The sequence below is a fragment of the Nicotiana attenuata genome, chromosome 11 (assembly GCF_001879085.1).
Source record: "Nicotiana attenuata strain UT chromosome 11, NIATTr2, whole genome shotgun sequence".
Lineage (NCBI taxonomy): Eukaryota > Viridiplantae > Streptophyta > Magnoliopsida > Solanales > Solanaceae > Nicotiana > Nicotiana attenuata.
Window position 1 is genome coordinate 45,490,862 of NC_031999.1, and position 18,208 is coordinate 45,509,069.

At 36.9% G+C, this 18,208-nt stretch overlaps 1 protein-coding gene across 10 annotated transcripts; it reads right to left on the minus strand.

The window, feature by feature from the left end:
- LOC109234441 (importin subunit alpha-2-like) lies at window positions 1,168-10,850 on the minus strand. Of its 10 annotated transcripts, none has more exons than XM_019400434.1 (11): window positions 10,484-10,850; window positions 10,196-10,346; window positions 9,969-10,067; window positions 4,154-4,245; window positions 3,936-3,982; window positions 3,700-3,762; window positions 3,403-3,566; window positions 3,234-3,315; window positions 2,290-2,409; window positions 1,893-2,045; window positions 1,168-1,802 (listed from the first exon to the last, which is right to left on the minus strand). In XM_019400434.1, the coding sequence occupies exons 4-10, from the start codon at window positions 4,218-4,220 to the stop codon at window positions 1,929-1,931; spliced, it is 660 nt and encodes a 219-aa protein (XP_019255979.1). In that variant the 5' UTR covers window positions 4,221-4,245; window positions 9,969-10,067; window positions 10,196-10,346; window positions 10,484-10,850; the 3' UTR covers window positions 1,168-1,802; window positions 1,893-1,928. The 10 variants fall into 10 exon arrangements, 8 of the variants coding, with proteins under 8 accessions (XP_019255979.1, XP_019255978.1, XP_019255980.1 ...); XM_019400433.1 differs by having other exon boundaries at window positions 10,191-10,346; XM_019400435.1 differs by having other exon boundaries at window positions 1,989-2,045; window positions 9,969-10,346.

Sequence of the window (18,208 nt, forward strand, 5' to 3'; positions counted from 1 at the left end):
GCACCATTAACCTCGGGATTTCTAGATTATCCTAAAAAAAAAAAAAATGGGGAAGATGCAAGATGTTGTAGTAGTTGTGCCCCAAGTTTTCCTTAATATTGAAATATTCCACCAATTATTTGATGGGAAGAATGAAGGACAACTTGACATATTATGACCTTGTTGCCTCTTAAATCAATTTTAAGGTCATCGAGAATTGTTAATGACTATATTGTACATCTTTATTCAAAGCTTCTGGAGCACTTTCCCAGGTGTTTGCAACTAAATAACTCAAGTCCACTATGGAAATCGTTTTGAACATCATTAATTTCATATTGAATTGTCTTCTAAAGCTTTTAATATTTAGTGTGCTATACAAATTTCTTGTATTCTACCATGTTAAATTTTGTCATTTTGATGTGCTTACTCGACCAGATATTTATACTTCTCAAATTTGCCCTTTTTAAAATAGATATTTGGACTTTTAAATATGACATTATCGTCTATTTAGAATGTGTTTATGATTAGCCATTCTTTTTGTTTCAATGGCAACTCATGCATAAACTGTTCATATCAATTTAGATGTCACTAAAAGGTGCTTAGTTCAATCTTTTGACATCTAGTGTCTAATCCTTTAATAAATTTAGTTTTTAAGTGCTGATTTGGGTATGAAGTAGACACTAATTTTGGTCCTTTGTTGTATTAATATTGGAAATCGTTCTATCGCAGGCTTCTTTTCTTACTGCTGTGATTGCTTTGAGAGAAACTCCAATTTCTGAATCATGCAATGGTGACAATCAACCTGGAGACAATGATGCATTGCAGTGCAATGCTGCAAATATATTAGATTCTTGGACTGGATTTGTCATATTCTCAGCAGCAAACTTATATAGTTAACTGAATTACACACTGAATTTCAGGGTACTTAACAGAATGTAAATAAGACTCAAAACATGTGATTCACTTGAGATTAGGGGTGGGCATCGTTCGGTTCGGTTATGAATATTATCGGTTTAGCATATCGGTTATCGGTTTACAAATTTGATAAACCGATAACCGAACCGATAAGATATCGGTTATCGGGTATCGGTTAATCGGTTATCGATCATTATCGGTTCGGTTCTCGATTTACCCGATAAGATAACTCAATCTAGAGTTAAGCAAAAAAGAGAGGACAATTCACTGGAGTTAAGCAAAAAAGAGAAGAATTCACATATAACATATTAAAGACTTACACTAGGAGTAACTAGTAAGGTCCATGAAGAATGAAGATGAAGCAACTGAAGAGTTCGGTTGAGAACGAATAGGACAGAATGAAATGAAGCCCTAACATTTGTATATACTTAAGGTAAAGTCGTAATTTTATTAATTCGTATTGGGTTATCGGTTAACCCATTAACAAAATTGACAAACCGAGGCCCGAACCGATAACCCAATAGTGAAAAAATTTTAAACCGTTATCGAACCATTAACCCAATAACCCGATACCGATAACCCAATAAATAATTAACGGTTCGGGTTATCGGTTTTACCCGATATATGCCCAGCCCTACTTGAGATCCAGCATACTCATTCCCAGATACTTGTCCAATTTCCGCAAAAACTCACCAAAATAGAACTGTACTTGCCTAGGCAAACTGCTAGCGTGAATGCTTTTAATCTTCTTTTCAATCCGGCGAGCATACTCAATAGACGGAGCATCTTTTGCCCCAACCTCCAAGATTTTCTCTAATTTTTCAAGACTGTCCCTCATAAATTCTACACTACAGCATGAAGCAATAACATCACACAGAACCTCTATGCAGCAGACATCCACCAAGTACCTAAAGCCAAAAGCACAAAGATACATAGAAATTTAGTAAAAATATCAGCCATGTCAGAGAGATCATCACCCCGAAAAAGAGGTTACATACTTGATATGAGCATCATTCCCACTGGCAATAGCAATATTAATTGTTGCGCAGCATCATAAATGATGATTCTACTAAAACAAGGTTTGACTTACCAACCTTCAGAGTTTGAATCAAATTGACTAGACTTTCTATAAATCCAGCCGCAAACACAGCCTGCTCACAATTACAAACTATTCAGATAATAAATGGATATGGTTTCATCCAATGAAAAGTCTCACTAAAAGAAAAAGAAAGAGAAAATTTGGGGGCCATATATTACAACCAACTATTTCAATCTCATATTCACCTATTCCACTACCCCAAGATCTGCAAAATCTGTTAAGACCTTAGAAGGCATGAGGATAATGTACCCAAGAGCTGAATATTTTAGCTGTCCTTCTAAATATTGAAGACATACCTCTATATTCCCACACTCGATAATCTCATATATAATGCTGCAAATGCTGGTGACCACCTCTGCATCGTCGTTGTGGTTTTCAAGCAACGTCACCAGGCAACCAAGGTAGGCGGGATTGAACTGGGTGGTGAAGTTGGTTATCGTTAGTCAACAACAAAGCAATATGCATGCCTGACACAGATACATTTTAAAAATACAAAAAAGGAAGAAAAATATTGCAGCGATCTTTGCATAATGCACTCATCTAACAATTTTGGCACATAGCAGGTTACACCAATTCATTTTGTTTAAAATCTTGTTTGCTGGGCAGTTTTAATGAATGGGTGGGTTCTACGGAGACTATTCGAAATTAGGCATTGGAAGCTTGGGGTGGTAGACGTAACAGTTACAGGAGTGTCTCCACTGGGAGGTACTAAGATTTCTTTCCACATGAAGGGCATAGGTGGATGGGAGTAGGTTTCATGAAGCTGGAAAGGAGCGGTAGGGGTGTGTCGATCCAACGCACAAGATTCGATAGCCATTTTGATCATATGTCTTGTTGCACAGAAAAGTCAACACTAAGACAACCACTGTCGATAACTGTAGATTTACATAGGTTGCTGACTACTAGTACAATAACTAAAAAAAAGAAAACTAAAAACTAAGAGTTGCTGTGTAGGAAATAAAAATGATAGTTGTGTAGCATGCTAGTAGATGGGTCCTATGTATAGAGAACCCAGACTAAATCCAGTAGCGAACATACCCCCAGTGCTGTAGAGTCAAGAAATGAACTGAAAAGAAAAAGACCAAATTCGAAGTTGATTCAGGAACATGTCGAATCATCATCTGAATGCATACTGTTTATGATGTTTCCACCTTTCAATCATTTTATTTTGTTTTGTTTATTTTGTTAAGTGTTTGGATTCAAGCACGAAAGCTTCTAAAAGCTCTATAGGCCCATGTACCTTATAAGACCAGCTCTTCTCTCTATCAACAATCTTTACAAGTATTTTGAGGACGGGGATTATTACTGAATGAGACTCGTGCCTGAAACATCAATTGACATATCAGATTCAACCATAAGTTAGATATGAAAAAGTAGGTTAAATGAGGAAACTAAAACATTCCACTCACTGGAGGAGTACAAACAGCCGGTCATAAATATCCCAGTTATTGTGGTCTTGGATAATGCCATGTATACCATCAATACAGTAAGAAAGTGCACAACGTACATTTGTTAGCACCTCATCATCATCTGAACAAAGAAGCTCTAAAAGAGAACAGACTGCTGAAGTAACCTGACAAATGAATAGTAATCAGTAATAGAAAGACAAATAAGTTCTTTCTTTCATTTTTACTAGACCTATGAGGATTAGTATTTTGAATTAAATAATTGCAGGCGTAAGAACTTTTCAACAGTCATTAACCAACCTGCTCAGATGGAAGATCCGGCTTGCTTTTAAAAATCAGTGACAAAGTCCTCGTGGCTTTTCTCTGCATCGAAAAATTGTTGTTCAAGAACACAATCACAATCACCGGTAACAATTCTTTCCACTACCATCACAACCTATAGATGGAAAGAAAATACATTCAGCCGGTTAATCGTTATAACTTATACAACATGTGGGGACGGGGGGAGGGGGGGCTCTTCCAATTATAAAACACACCTTCTCACAAAGACTTCCATCTGGAGATTCCAGGAGCTTTACAAGAACTTCCACCAGCCCATATTCAACCATATCAAATATATGGGCGAGGCGGAAAGAGAAAATGAGTACGAGAATCCAGGCAGTGTGAAGCCATAAGGATAAAGCAAGTGTGAAGCTAGAACCGCAAGACGCTAAAGAAGGTGCAGAAAGGTAATCAACAACACATCACTGTCTACCTTGAGCAGCTGCGGGCAATCTGGCGTCTTTATAAACTGAGCAAATCGAAATAACACTAAACTTCATAGCTTCGCAAAATCAAATGTCTTATCTGTGGAAAAAAATGGGCAAAGTAAGTGATAGGCAAATTGAATAAAAAAAAATTAGCCCGGAGCAGGCTTAGTCATACTGATAGAGAGCAGTGTTCGGAATTGTTTGGTTGCTATGCCCTGCAGAATTGTATGATCGGACAAAATACCAGCGACCGCTAATTCAAGACTTTCCTGTAAACCAACCTGATAATAGGTTAAATCTAGGTGATTTAGCTATTGTTTATGCTTCCGCTTGATTATATTCCAATGTCATAATATGGTTAATTGATGAAAAATAGGCTCTAATTGTGAATTATATACATTGCAGGATGAGGAGCTTATGTGATGCTTTCAAGAGGCTATTGGAATGATTTATGAGCAAGAACGACCCCTCGGAGCTGAGTGCGCGCAAGGACGAGACAAAGAAATGGAAGAAATGATGGCCCAGGTGCGCGAGCAGATGCGCGAGCTCATGCGCGAAGTCGCGCGTGTTAGGGAGCTAAGGCAGAATGATGCGCGAAGTCACGCGCGAGCTCGCGCGTTTCCCAGTCCGGAAAAGAGTTATTCAGGGGCAAAATTGGAAATCTGGAGAGAAACCCACTTAACCTATATAAAGTCAAGCTCGCCCAAGGTTAATTTATCATGTTTTTCATAGGCTAGTGCAAGGTATCAAGAGGCAAGAAGGGGAGGATGTTTTTGAGAGGAAAACACAAGCATAGAGCCGCCGTGGAGGCCGGGTTTCATCTTTTCTTCCACCAACTTAGTCTTTTTATGTTTCTTTGTATGATTTGTTGTTTTGCTACCATGTCTATGTGGAGCTAAACATCACGTTCTAAGGTTGTGGTTCTTTCATGACTATTGTTATTCAGATATTGATTTTGATTTCTTAGTTTATCATATTGGTTTATTTATTCAATCCTGCACTTAATTATTTGATTGCTTGATCACCAACTGAATACTATCTACGAATCTAGACTTGAACTCGAAAGTGGGAATTCTAGATTGCATATAGGATTGAGTAGAGCAAGTTCTTGAACCTGGGCCTCGGGGAACGGATTCGCGGTTAGGATAGACATATACCTAATTGCCTTGCTTGGTTGATTTACAGGAATTATAAATGCGTTCTTGTTGATTCTAATTCCAATAGACATATAGGAGTTAGGTTAGCTTGAATAGGCGAGTAAGAACTCGACAGATTCTTATGAGCAATATTAACCCTGTCAACCAATAAACTCGATAAATTAGTTAGTCAATTCAATTGAAGAATACAATAGGAATGTTAGATAGCCCATAACCCTAGATCGTTTTCATTACATTGATATCATAAAAATCTGCTCTTTCTCTCTGTTAAAAGTTCATTATATATATTTCTTTATTTTAATTAGTTTAGAATCAAATACTTCTAGGTTTAATTCTTGTTTAGATAATCAGGATAGTCTAATTTAGTTAATAGTTAATCATAAGTCCTCGTGGGATCGACATCCGACTTTTAATCACTTTATTACTTGACGACCGCGTATACTTGCGTGTGCGTTTGGCCGCAATAAGTTTTTGGCGCCGTTGCCGGGGACTTAGAAATTAACTATTTTTCTAGATTAGACTTTAAATTTTATCCTTTTTTGTATATACTTTTATTTTTACAAATATTTGATATTTTTCTCTTAGTGTGTTCCTAGTTCTCTCAGCATGACATCTGGGGATGAAATATACGGAGGTAAGGCTATTGATGAAGACTCTTGGTTGACAAAAGACTTTTATGGCTCGTATTTTTGGTCTTGTCATGGCCTGACTTCTTGGAGGTCTGAATTTGAATACGGGAGTAAGGGTTGGTATTGGGAAGAATATTCACAATTAGGCGAATATGCGAAACGACGTTGTCTTCTAACAACGTTGGTGAATGATTGGTCTAAGGAGAGAGATGAACTTGCACATAAAATTGATAATTTTGGCTTGGTTGTACATAACTTAGATGCAATTTGAGTGCAAAGGTTGATGCGTATAACTCCTAGCAATTTAATAATGAGTTGTGTGAAGCTGAAAAAAATCTTTTAGACCAAATTGAGGAGCTAAAGCGAGAATACCAATCACTAGACCATGTTTTTCTTGAGGATGCAAATATTGAGAAGAGTGCTCTAGAGTCATGTGAGGGAGTAGATAACATTACTTTGGGAGACTTGAGTGTGTGTAAATATGGAGATGCAAATAGTAGTAAAATTCATGAGTTAGGGCGCATTAGACCTCATTCTAATCATTTTTTCACATTGTGTTTAGATAGTAAGATTGTAATCGAGCCATCTGAGCCAATGAGAGGGTCAAAGAGTGAGGACGAGAGTGCCTATATTCTTGAATTTGTTGTGCCAAAGAGCAAAAATTACATTCCTCATCTAAAGGGCGAGAGGTGCAGAGTAAAAAATTTATTACTTGGCCTGGTTATCTTTGTAGCCCCACCGTGCATAGCCACAGACTGGATGCCATGTTAGGGGTACAATTCATAAGTTCAAGGTGGAGATAAAATTGGTTCAAGTCGTGCCGCGACGTTAAATTAGGCGCTTGTTGGGAGGCAACCCAGCTTTACTGCTTTCTTTTATTTATGTTTATTTTATTATTTTTATTATTTTTGTAGTGTTGTTTTATTTTGTAGGATTTTGAGCATAGGGAGCAAAGCCACAGGAAGTGTGCCAAAGCGAGCATGCGTTTGAAACTGAGTGTGAGGTACCCGCACAAAGGATCATACGTGGGAGAAGTCTGAATATCCCGTGAGCTGCTAATTCTTCGACCTTTGGCCTACCAGGGAGTCTCTTTTACCCTCTTATTATTTATAGTGTGCATTGAGGACACTGCACAATTTTAAGTGTGGGGTGAGGAGATTGTCTGAGTGACTTTCTATGCTATTTTAGTTGTGTTAGCTTAATTGAATATTTTTTTTTAGAAAAACGAAAAAAAATAGACTCTTCCTGATGACGAATCTTTTAGACGATTTTCTTGAGGGAAGTTAGTCTAAGAAAAACACCAAAAAGATTTTTTTTTTTAGGTAGTGTAGCAACTTCCCCTTGGTTTTTCTTTATACCACGGTTCTTTTCCAAGGGTTTAACTTGAACCTGGTGTAGGTAGTTTTTGTTTTTACTTTTTATTTGTAGATTAGGTTAATGGGCTACGAGCTAGAAAATTCAAAAGAGAACCCATAGCGTTAACACACCTGAACACAATAGACCCTAGAGTGTAACGCTTAGTCTTGTTTGTTGAATCTCACTAAAGTGCCTTAGTCTGTATGTTTGACTGAATTGAATGCTCATAATGGAGTATCTTGATGAGCTGATCTGAAACGAGTCATGTGCCATGTGTGGTGAGGCTTTTATGTAGTCCATGTATTGTACTTGTGTCTAGAACTTGCCCGGTTTGTGAGTCGAAGCGAAATTTTAGGTGATGTTTCGGTTTGAAAAATGATTTTAGGCTTTCTTTGATCTTGTTGAGCCTAATTGCTTACCACAAATAAAAGCTATCCCTAGTTAACCCTTTTGAGCCTATGGACTTTTCTTTGGCACCACATTACAAGCCTATATCCTTTTTGTTCTTATTTGATATCTTTGATCCTTTTTCCTCTTAAAGCACTTTAATTGTGAGATGAGCGCTAAAAGAAGTAAGAAGGGACTAGCGTGGGATGGCTTTTGAGTGGAACCAATGAAAGAAAGATGGGTGCACTTATATTTGTAAAATAATACACCACTAGCGGAAATTGAAAAGAAAAAGAAAAAAAAAGGAGAAATTTTGGGGTGATATTGTTTGTGAAATTGAAATAGGGATTGAAGAATTTGCGCTCAAAGTGATTATGTGATGTGTTAAAGTGCTTAGGAGGGTGAACCACTATTCCTAAATATATCCTACCCGTCCCTTAGCCCACATTACAACCATGAAAAAGACCTAATTGATTTTAGACCGAGTGAGCCTACATTAGTAGAGATTTACATTAAGGGCAAGCTTATGGTACCAATTGCATGCATGTGACTTCTTTTGTGAGTGTGAGTGATTTTTCTTTGACATATGTAAGCATGAAAACTCGATTGTGTGGATTGATCTATATATTTCTGCTGTGAATGAGAGGGCATGTGATTCGTAAAGGAAAGGCAAGTCTTGACCTCTGTGTAGAGTATGTTGAGGAAGTATGAATATTGCATGGCACTTGAGAGTCGACCTTTGAGGCTAGGATTGTTCACTGCTAGGCGTAATGTATATAAATTGTTCAATGTGTAATGCGTTAGGGGAAATGGTTGAGTGAAGAAATCTCTAGAGAGTATAGTTTGATTGCTCGAGGACTAGCAATGAATTAAGTGTGGGGGTGTTGATAATAGGTTAAATCTAGGTGATTTAGCTATTGTTTATGCTTCCGCTTGATTATATTCCAATGTCATAATATGGTTAATTGATGAAAAATAGGCTCTAATTGTGAATTGTATACAATGCAGGATGAGGAGCTTATGTGATGCTTTCAAGAGGCTATTGGAATGATTTATGAGCAAGAACGACCCCTCGGAGCTGAGTGCGCGCAAGGACGAGACAAAGAAATGGAAGAAATGATGGCCCAGGTGCGCGAGCTCATGCGCGAAGTCGCGCGTGTTAGGGAGCTGAGGCAGAATGATGCGCGAAGTCACGCGCGAGCTCGCGCGTTTCCCAGTCCGGAAAAGAGTTATTTAGGGGCAAAATTGGAAATCTGGAGAGAAACCCACTTAACCTATATAAAGTCAAGCTCGCCCAAGGTTAATTTATCAATTTTTTCATAGGCTAGTGCAAGGTATCAAGAGGCAAGAAGGGGAGGACGTTTTTGAGAGGAAAACACAAGCACAGAGCCGCCGTGGAGGCCGGGTTTCATCTTTTCTTCCACCAACTTAGTCTTTTTATGTTTCTTTGTATGATTTGTTGTTTTGCTACCATGTCTATGTGGAGCTAAACTTCACGTTCTAGGGTTGTGGTTCTTTCATGACTATTGTTATTCGGATATTGATTTTGATTTCTTAGTTTATCATATTGGTTTATTTATTCAATCCTGCACTTAATTATTTGATTGCTTGATCACCAACTGAATACTATATACGAATCTAGACTTGAACTCGAAAGTGGGAATTCTAGATTGCATATAGGATTGAGTAGAGCAAGTTCTTGAACCTGGGCCTCGGGGAACGGATTCGCGGTTAGGATAGACATATACCTAATTGCCTTGCTTGGTTGATTTACAGGAATTATAAATGCGTTCTTGTTGATTCCAATTCCATAGACATATAGGAGTTAGGTTAGCTTGAATAGGCGAGTAAGAACTCGACAGATTCTTATGAGCAATATTAACCCTGTCAACCAATAAACTCGATAAATTAGTTAGTCAATTCAATTGAAGAATACAATAGGAATGTTAGATAGCACATAACCCTAGATCGTTTTCATTACATTGATATCATAAAAATCTGCTCTTTCTCTCTGTTAAAAGTTCATTATATATATTTCTTTATTTTAATTAGTTTAGAATCAAATACTTCTAGGTTTAATTCTTGTTTAGATAATCAGGATAGTCTAATTTAGTTAATAGTTAATCACAAGTCCTCGTGGGATCGACATCCGACTTTTAGTCACTTTATTACTTGACGACCGCGTATACTTGCGTGTGCGTTTGGCCGCAACACAACCATTCAGAAAACCACATATGACCAGCCTATAGTTGGAAAGAAAATACAACATGTCGTAGGGATCTAAAACACACCTGATTGGAATACAGTTTTTGGAATATTGGCTCCAGCAAATGGTCAATCGAAGGCGTCGAGCCGTCAAAAGCACTGGTGAGAGCCCAAGCAGCTTCAACCTATGAATGCAAAACCATAAGGATAAAGCAAATGTTCGTTAAAAAGCTAATAATTAATTCTCTGCCTGGAGCTGCCAAGAATCTTTCTTGGTCAGAAACTCAACAAATCGAGCAACATGAGACCTAACTTCTCCAACATGAAGACTCCTTCTGATATCAACCAAGTTCCGGAGTCGTGAGCCTGGATCATGATCATATCAACCAATTTCCGGACTCGTGAGGTCCCCTCCAGCTGCGATTGATATCATCCGACCAAACATCCTTCATCCATGATGTCTTCTGTAAACCAACAATTCATTATTAAATTCAGCATTGCAGACAAAGCATGTAAGCGAACAGAAGACATCAATTCTTACTAATCAAGAATTGATAAAATAAGACCCAACCAGAAAAAGAAAAAGGAAATAAAAGCCCACCGGATGCTTCGGAGTTTCTCGCTTCGTCTTTCCGGATCTTAACAGCCACAGCTTCTTGTTGGAAATAAATCCTCCACAGTAATAATATTTACGGTAATAAAGCGGAATAATAATGTAGATCTGAGATACGGTTATCAACAAGAATAAAAGAGTGACAACGATACCAAGATTTTTACATGGAAAACCCTTCTAAATAAGGGAAAAACCACGACCCCGAGAGGAGCAACTGATATACTCCAAAGACCACTACAACACTCAAAACAAAAAACCCTCTTTTGATATTCCCGCATCACTACAATATCGCTCACACTCTCTATTTTTCTCTCAGACTATTTTCTTATACCCTATCTGTGATGCCTCACTCTTTCTTTCTCTCTTTGTTGGTATGTTTGAAAGAAGTGAAAGAGGTCTCCTTTTATAGGAGAAAATACGTAGCCTCCAAGAATGCTACAAGAAGAGCTTCAATTCTCCTCCATTCATTTTCAAACTTGCGGCCAAAGTAATCATAGGGCACATGCCTATTACAAATGGGATGGACCCCGCACTTCTTACTTTATCAAGAGGCATCTTCGTAAAACCCTAGTTAGGGCAAAAGCACGGAGCAATTCTGTTGGCCAAATATGCACTTTTAGGCTTTTAGCTTTTAAACCTTTTGGTTGTGTTGACCAAGATATCCCGCTTCCAAAAACCTAATTATGCACGTGCATTTAACATTTACATATATAGGATTGACACGTGCATCTCTGAAATTACGCACTGTCCACTCCTTTCTTGTGTGACAGGGTGTTAATCTTGGCTTTTTTTAGCTTTTTCTTGAAATTTTCATAACACATATTGGAAGAAGTTGATATAAATGAAGTAACAATTATAGAAAATGAGGACCAAGAATCAACTGATGAAGCTCAAACAAGTGAGGACGAAGAATTCTCGAACGAGGAACAATACGTCGATGAGCTTTAAAAAGTTGGTTTTTTAAATAACTCTCGTCTTATAGCTAGTTTCTTATATGTTTTAATCTAAATATGTATTATATTATGCAGATGGCAGGCAAGGATCAAGGTAACAATGATCCTACTGGTTCTCGGGGTCGAGAAAAGGCTAGGAAGGGAAAGATGAGGGTAGAAAATAATACTCATCTTTTCCACCCTCTTCAAAGATGCCTATGCCTATGCCTATGTCTTATCCTCCACCCCACGGCTATACTGAGCTGTCACAATATCACAAGCCCTACACCTTCATGCAGACACCAGGTCTTTCATCACAGGGCCATAGGGCTATACGTCCGACATACAGTCCAGCTGCCTCACGACCACGTGGATCGCAGCCATCTGCATCGCATGGATCGCCATACATCCATGTCACAGCCACATGGATCACGGCCACTCTAGTCACAACCATCAGTATCACAGCCACTTGGGGTCCATCCAGCTATGTCGCAGTCACAGGGATCGCAGCCATCTTCATCAGCGACTCCATTTATTTTAGGCCTTCGCCTGCGAGGTAGTAGCTCTGACCCCCTACACCATCCACACATGCCTTTGATATACATGCTTCAGACGATGATGCTGATGATGACGAAAAGGTGCATTATGATCAATATGGCAGGATCATCATAGTCCCTGAGGGTGATGGGTAAGAGTTATTTGTTATTTTTGCGTTTATTATTTTGTAAAGTTTTTACTAAGATATTAATGTAGTTTTATTGTTAAATTGCAGATTCATCCCGAGTAATAAGACTACGAGGATAATCACCAAAGCCATCAGAAAGCTTTATGATGGCCCTTATGCGACTTGGACTGATTTTCCATTCTCGCTGAAGGAGCAAATTTTCAATCAATTTAAGGTATAAATGTTCTTTTAAGCAGTTTAATAATTTATATTTATGATATTTCCATATAATATTTAACTTTTGAAATACAGAGAAAGTGTGTATGGGAACACCGCTATAGCGCGGAAGTGGCTGCAAATTTTCATCACAAAGCTCGCAAGCGACTGTCGCATACTTTCTCCGAAGCTAGAAAGAAGAACAAGAAGCCTGACTGGTTACTTCAAAATTTATGGGATGACTTGCAAAGACAATGGCTTACCGCAAAGTTCTTAGAGAAGAGCGAAAAAGGAAAAAAAGCTCGCGCATCTGAGAAGGGAGGCTCCTTGCACACTGAAGGTGCGATCAGCCTAAGAACAATAAAAAGAAGATTGATACGTAATTGCTTAAATTATTTTAGTTTTTAAAGTATAACTATTCTGTTTATTAACTAAATTAATTTGTTATCAGGAAAAGAAGTTGGGGCGTCCAATGAACCATGATGAGCTATTCAAGGAGACGCATATTGTAAAGAAGAAGAAAGAAACGGATCAAGAAAGCTGGGTCGAAGACCGGGCCTCGACTGTATATGTGAGCTTTCACTTTTCTTTAAGTATTTTAATTTACTTTTATATAAATTTTGAAATACTAATTCAATTTAAATTTTTGTATAGGGTCGCTACCAAACTAACGTGGAGGAATTCATCCGCACTCAGCCAGCTGGTGAATCGGGCGAGCCAACCCAATCTTCGGACGAGGATGCTGAAAGAATATGGATGGAGTCTGCTGGCGGTCCAAAATGGGGGAAGGTATACGGGCTTCCTACTAAAAATTTCCATCGCTATAAGTGTAGAATGCAAGGAATAAGGACTTCCTCGCAAGGCGAGCAACTTAATGGAGAGAGTCTCTTCGCTATGCGGGAGACTGTGACAAAGCTCACATCCGATAGAAGTGGCCAAGGAAAGAGAAAGGGTTAGAGATGCTCAATTCCTTGGCATGCAAGCTCAGATCAGAACTCTCCTATCTACTGGAGCTTTTCCGTTGCCCCGGTCTCGTGAGTCATCGCCAGAGGCTCGACCTGCACGTGAGCCGTCCTCCCCATGGTCGTTCTTCCCGTCCTCCACAAGACCTTCTCGACACCGTCTTTTAGATGAAAGTTCATCAGACGGTGATGGTGATGTTGTACAAAACACTCCTTGACTTTTATATACTTTGAACAGACAAATAGAACCGGTTTTGAACTAGTTGTATTTTTTAGTTCTATTGAACTTTAATTTGTTAGTTTTAATGTATTTATTGAATTGTGTTGTTGTTGTTGTTGTTGTTGTGTCGTTGTTGTTGTTGTTGTTGTGTTGTTATTTAGGAATTTTGGTATGTTGGCAGGTGTGTAGCTGCCAAAACAGGCATTTCATGCCAAAATTAAAACCCAGAAAACCGACCAAAGTTGGTCGGTTTCTAATTAAAAAAATAATTTTCTGCTGATTAGCGACCAAGGTTGGTCGCTTAAGTTCAAAAAAAATTAAAAATTAAAAATTACCGACCAAAGTTGGTCAGTTAATGAACAAGGATTACCCAGATTTTAACTTTACCGACCAAATTTGGTCGGTATGGTTAAATTTTAATTTTTTAAAAAAAATATATATTTTACTTTACCGACCAACTTTGGTCGCTAATTTTTAAATTTTAATAATTAATAAAATAACGTAATTTAAATACACCGACCAACTTTGCTCGGTAAAATTAAATTATTAAAATATATTACACCGACTAAAGTTGGTCGGTATGTGCTTTAAATTGTACGGTTGGTCCTTTTACCTTTACGACCAACCTTGGTCGGTAATTAGCGACCAACCTTGGTCGGTATACTAAAACGATCACCAAAATAGCGACCAAGCGTGTTTGGACGCGTTTTGGTCGGTAATTTGCCAAAACCGACCAACGTTGGTCGGTTTTTGTGGTCGCTAATTACCGGATTTCTAGTAATAGATAATTTTAGGAACAAATATGGGATTATAACCAGTGCTTTAGCCAGGAATTCCGTTAAGGATGTTCAAACTGTCAATTATTTTTTTTGTCAATGAATGGACCCATAGGGAGGGGAGAGGTTGCTTCCTAAAAATAAAGAACTGGGGTTGGCTCCTTTTGCATTTGGTGTAGTAAAGTTTCAATCCTTATTTCCATTATGTCATATGTGTATAGTGTTTGCGTGCGTTTGTTCTCATTTGGGTGGTTAGTGCTGAGTAATGAGTTTTACTTTTCAATGAAAAGTTGTGCTTGTAGTTTATCTTATCTGTTTTTTCAGTATTTCTCTTTCGTGTGAAAATGCATAAGATGATGTAATGGATCAAGATTTTATTTAAAAATATTTCTAGGATAGGAATGCCAAGAAACGTTACTTTGGATGGAAGAACTGACTAGAGATATTTTTAAATAAAATCTTACCTATATGCCTAGCCCTCGCAGCAGGAAGAGGCAGTTGTCATCTGAAAGGAAAGGCCCAGATTGAATCCACATCCGTCTCTATAGCTCTTCTATAAAAGGGGACCTTTTTTCCAGTCTCATTATCTTCTCTTAAGTTCCTTTTGGAACAAAGAAATGAAAATCCAAAAACCAGGGAACCCATCGGTAGATAACAATTTTTTCAAGTAGCACCCACGACAAAATATCTGGAATATACATTTTTTTTGGGACACATGCCATAACTTGTCTCAAACGAACTAGTAACTTTAATACCACCAATAAAACATGAAACATAATAGGATATAACTTCATCAAACTGCCTTAAAATTTTGAATTAGATACTCAAATTATTTAACGTGGTATTAAAGTGAAACTTTGATAAAGTTTTAAAATTGTTTCTCTCAAAATATGATATATAACTTTATGATTCTCTCATTTATATTCAGCGCATCAAGCTCTCCCTCCTCCCACTAACCTTGCTTTAATTTCACGTGTTAACTTGATGAGCTTACCCTTTCTTTGCTTCGGGTCTATTCTTTAGCATGTTGAGACTTGAGCCTACTCTCATCCACTATTTAACATTCTGAATACTGAGTTAATCTTTGAAGAAATAGCTTTTCTGAAAACTTTGCACATAAAATGGTTTTATGTACGTGAGCACGAAGTGGGACTTCTAAAGCAGGGGCGGCTCAAGCGTATATGGAGCCTAAGGCGAAAATTTAACATGGAGCCTTATTTTTTATTGTTTGTCAAAAATTTGTCAAGCGCTCCTTTTTGACATTTTATTAAATTTTCAACTTTTCTTTTCTTTTGTATTTTTTAATAACCAGATGCATATTTCTTGTTGACATATTTATATTCTAAAAATAAAAAAACAATATGTACAGAATAAAATTAATAAAATAATAAATAATAAATAAAAATAATACTAGAAAATTAGAATGATATTACCCAATGACTGACTAATTCAAGAAGTTTGAAGACTTTGATTCTAAAATATCTAGTTATTGGCTTGTTGGAGTCTTGGAGAAAGAAAGAGATCTAGTAGAAAGAATTAAGAAGATGAGCATGAATCATGAATAAAGAGGAAGGAAGAAGATATGTCTTCTGGAATATGAAGAATGAATGAATGTTAGCACTAGAACTGAAACGTTAGCTAGGGATTACTTGGAAGAATCACTACTAAAATTTCAGGTTTTAGCGAAGGACAAATTCTGTAGCTAAATAGAAAAATCCGTCATTAATCTCATGTAGCGACGGATTAGCAACGGATTAAGAAATTCTGTTAGCTACGAGCGCTTTAGCGACGGATTAGCGACGATGTTCCTAGCTAATTCCAATTTTTTTTCTAGTGAATAAAAAGTAAAGTTGTCAAATTAAATCAAAGTGACAACTATTTTCCTACTATTTTAAACTTTAATTTACTAATATATCTAAAGTTTTTTCTTTCTTTCTATATGAAAAGTACAAAAGTACTATATACATAAATTTTTTTTTTTAAAAAAAAAAAAAGAAAAACCTAAAAACCTATAAACCAATCAAACATACTCTTTATTCCTAAAAAATGGGGGCCCCCAAAATTGAGGGCCTAAGACACTTGCTTTACCTCATACTATGTTTGAGTCGGCCCTGTTCTAAAGCTGATGTGAGGCCATTAATTATGCTCATTAAAAGCTCAACCTATCTGTGGGGCCATCGAGTGGTACAATCAAGCTCGACCCATCCGTAGAGCATTAGTAAGGGCTTTGATTATCCTAACTCGTGCTCAATCCATCTGTGGGGAAATAGAGTAGTACGATCAAACTCAACCTATCTGTGCGTGTTAGCACCAGCAAGCATGGGGGCAGCTAGCCCTGGTTACCGTGGCATTCATGCTTGGGGAGCTTGGCTATTACTTCTCCTTTTTTTTAATCTGAATCTGAATACACACTCCCCATTTGATCATGAGTTTTGCCAAAATAAATTTGGGATTTATTTTTAAAACTCATGTTTGGCCATAAATTTTGCCCATATTTTGGCCAAATCCCAAATCTCAAATCTCAAATCCAAAAATCAGCTCCTGATTTTGGGCCAAAATCCCAAAACTTGGGAATTATATACATGTTTTTCCAAAATAAAGTTGGAAAATATGTTTTGAAAACGTATGTCCAAACACATTTTCATCTTCAAACCAAACTTCACCCAAATCAGATTTTTCAAAATAAATTTGGGATCTATGGCCAAACGCTAACTAGGCTAACTCACACACACAGAACCTTGTATTTTGACAGAAAACTAATTACAAGTCGAGTTATATGCATTTTTTTTTCTTTCAAACGAACTAGTTACATCAATAGCAAATGGCGAAACACGAAACATAATATATAGTTCAGAACTCATTATGATATAACTCCATCAAATTTTTAAAACCATGATAACTCTTCACTAACCCTAATTTGTCAATTTAAATGAAGCTAGAAATTCTAATATCCCAATTTGAAATCTACTCACAATCATCAATTTACACTTGGGTTTTGGCTTAATTAGTTTTCAAAGAATGCACAATTTTAAGCATTTTTATATTTAAGAAATGTGGATCATGGAGAGGACATACGTATAATGAATGCAAAGGCTAGTTCAACCATTAAAACTCATACGGTATAACTTCATCAAATTTTCAAAACCATAATAACCCTTCGCTAACCCTAACTTTTGACAATTTCAATGAAGCTAGAAATTCTAATGATCCCAATTTTTTTGCATGATTTTAAGCATATTATATTTAAGAAATGTATTATGGATTTAAAAAGGTGAAGGGTCGAAATCAAAAAAGTTGTGAGTAAAAACTTTTTATTCATTAATTTTTTTGGCAGCCGGTGTGGGAATACCAAAATTATTTTGGTCACACATCGGTTGTTTCGTACGCCTCACTCCTGTTGCTAGATAAAAAAAATATGATAAAAATAAAAAAGAGAATAAAGGGATTGTAGAAACAAAACAAAAAAAAAAAAAAGAGAAAGAAAAAAGTAAAATTGATGAGGGATAATTGGGAAATATAAAATTAGGATAAGGATATTTTTATCTTAAAAATTAATTTCTACTTTTTGTTGGAAGAAGCTAGAATTTGCTGAAAAATTAAAAAATCGCTTCTTGCTACTTCTCAAAAAGCACTTCTCTATCTTGGCCAAACAAATCAAATTACTAAAAGAAGTGCTTTTTTTAATAATAAAAAAAAAAGGTTTTAACCCCATAGGTCAAAGAGGCTCTAAACCAATGGGGAAGATTTGAAAGGTTGTTGCTTTTTTTTTTTTTTTTTTTTTTTTTTTTTTTTTTGCTAAAACGAAAATATTATTAAAAGCTAAGAAAGACATGTAGCAGAGTTTGTACATAAGGGGATTGTTCTTCTTAGACAAGTGTTCGAACAGTCTTTATTGAAAGCTAGTAAAACATAAGGCGGTGGTTCGTCGTAATGTAGTGGATGA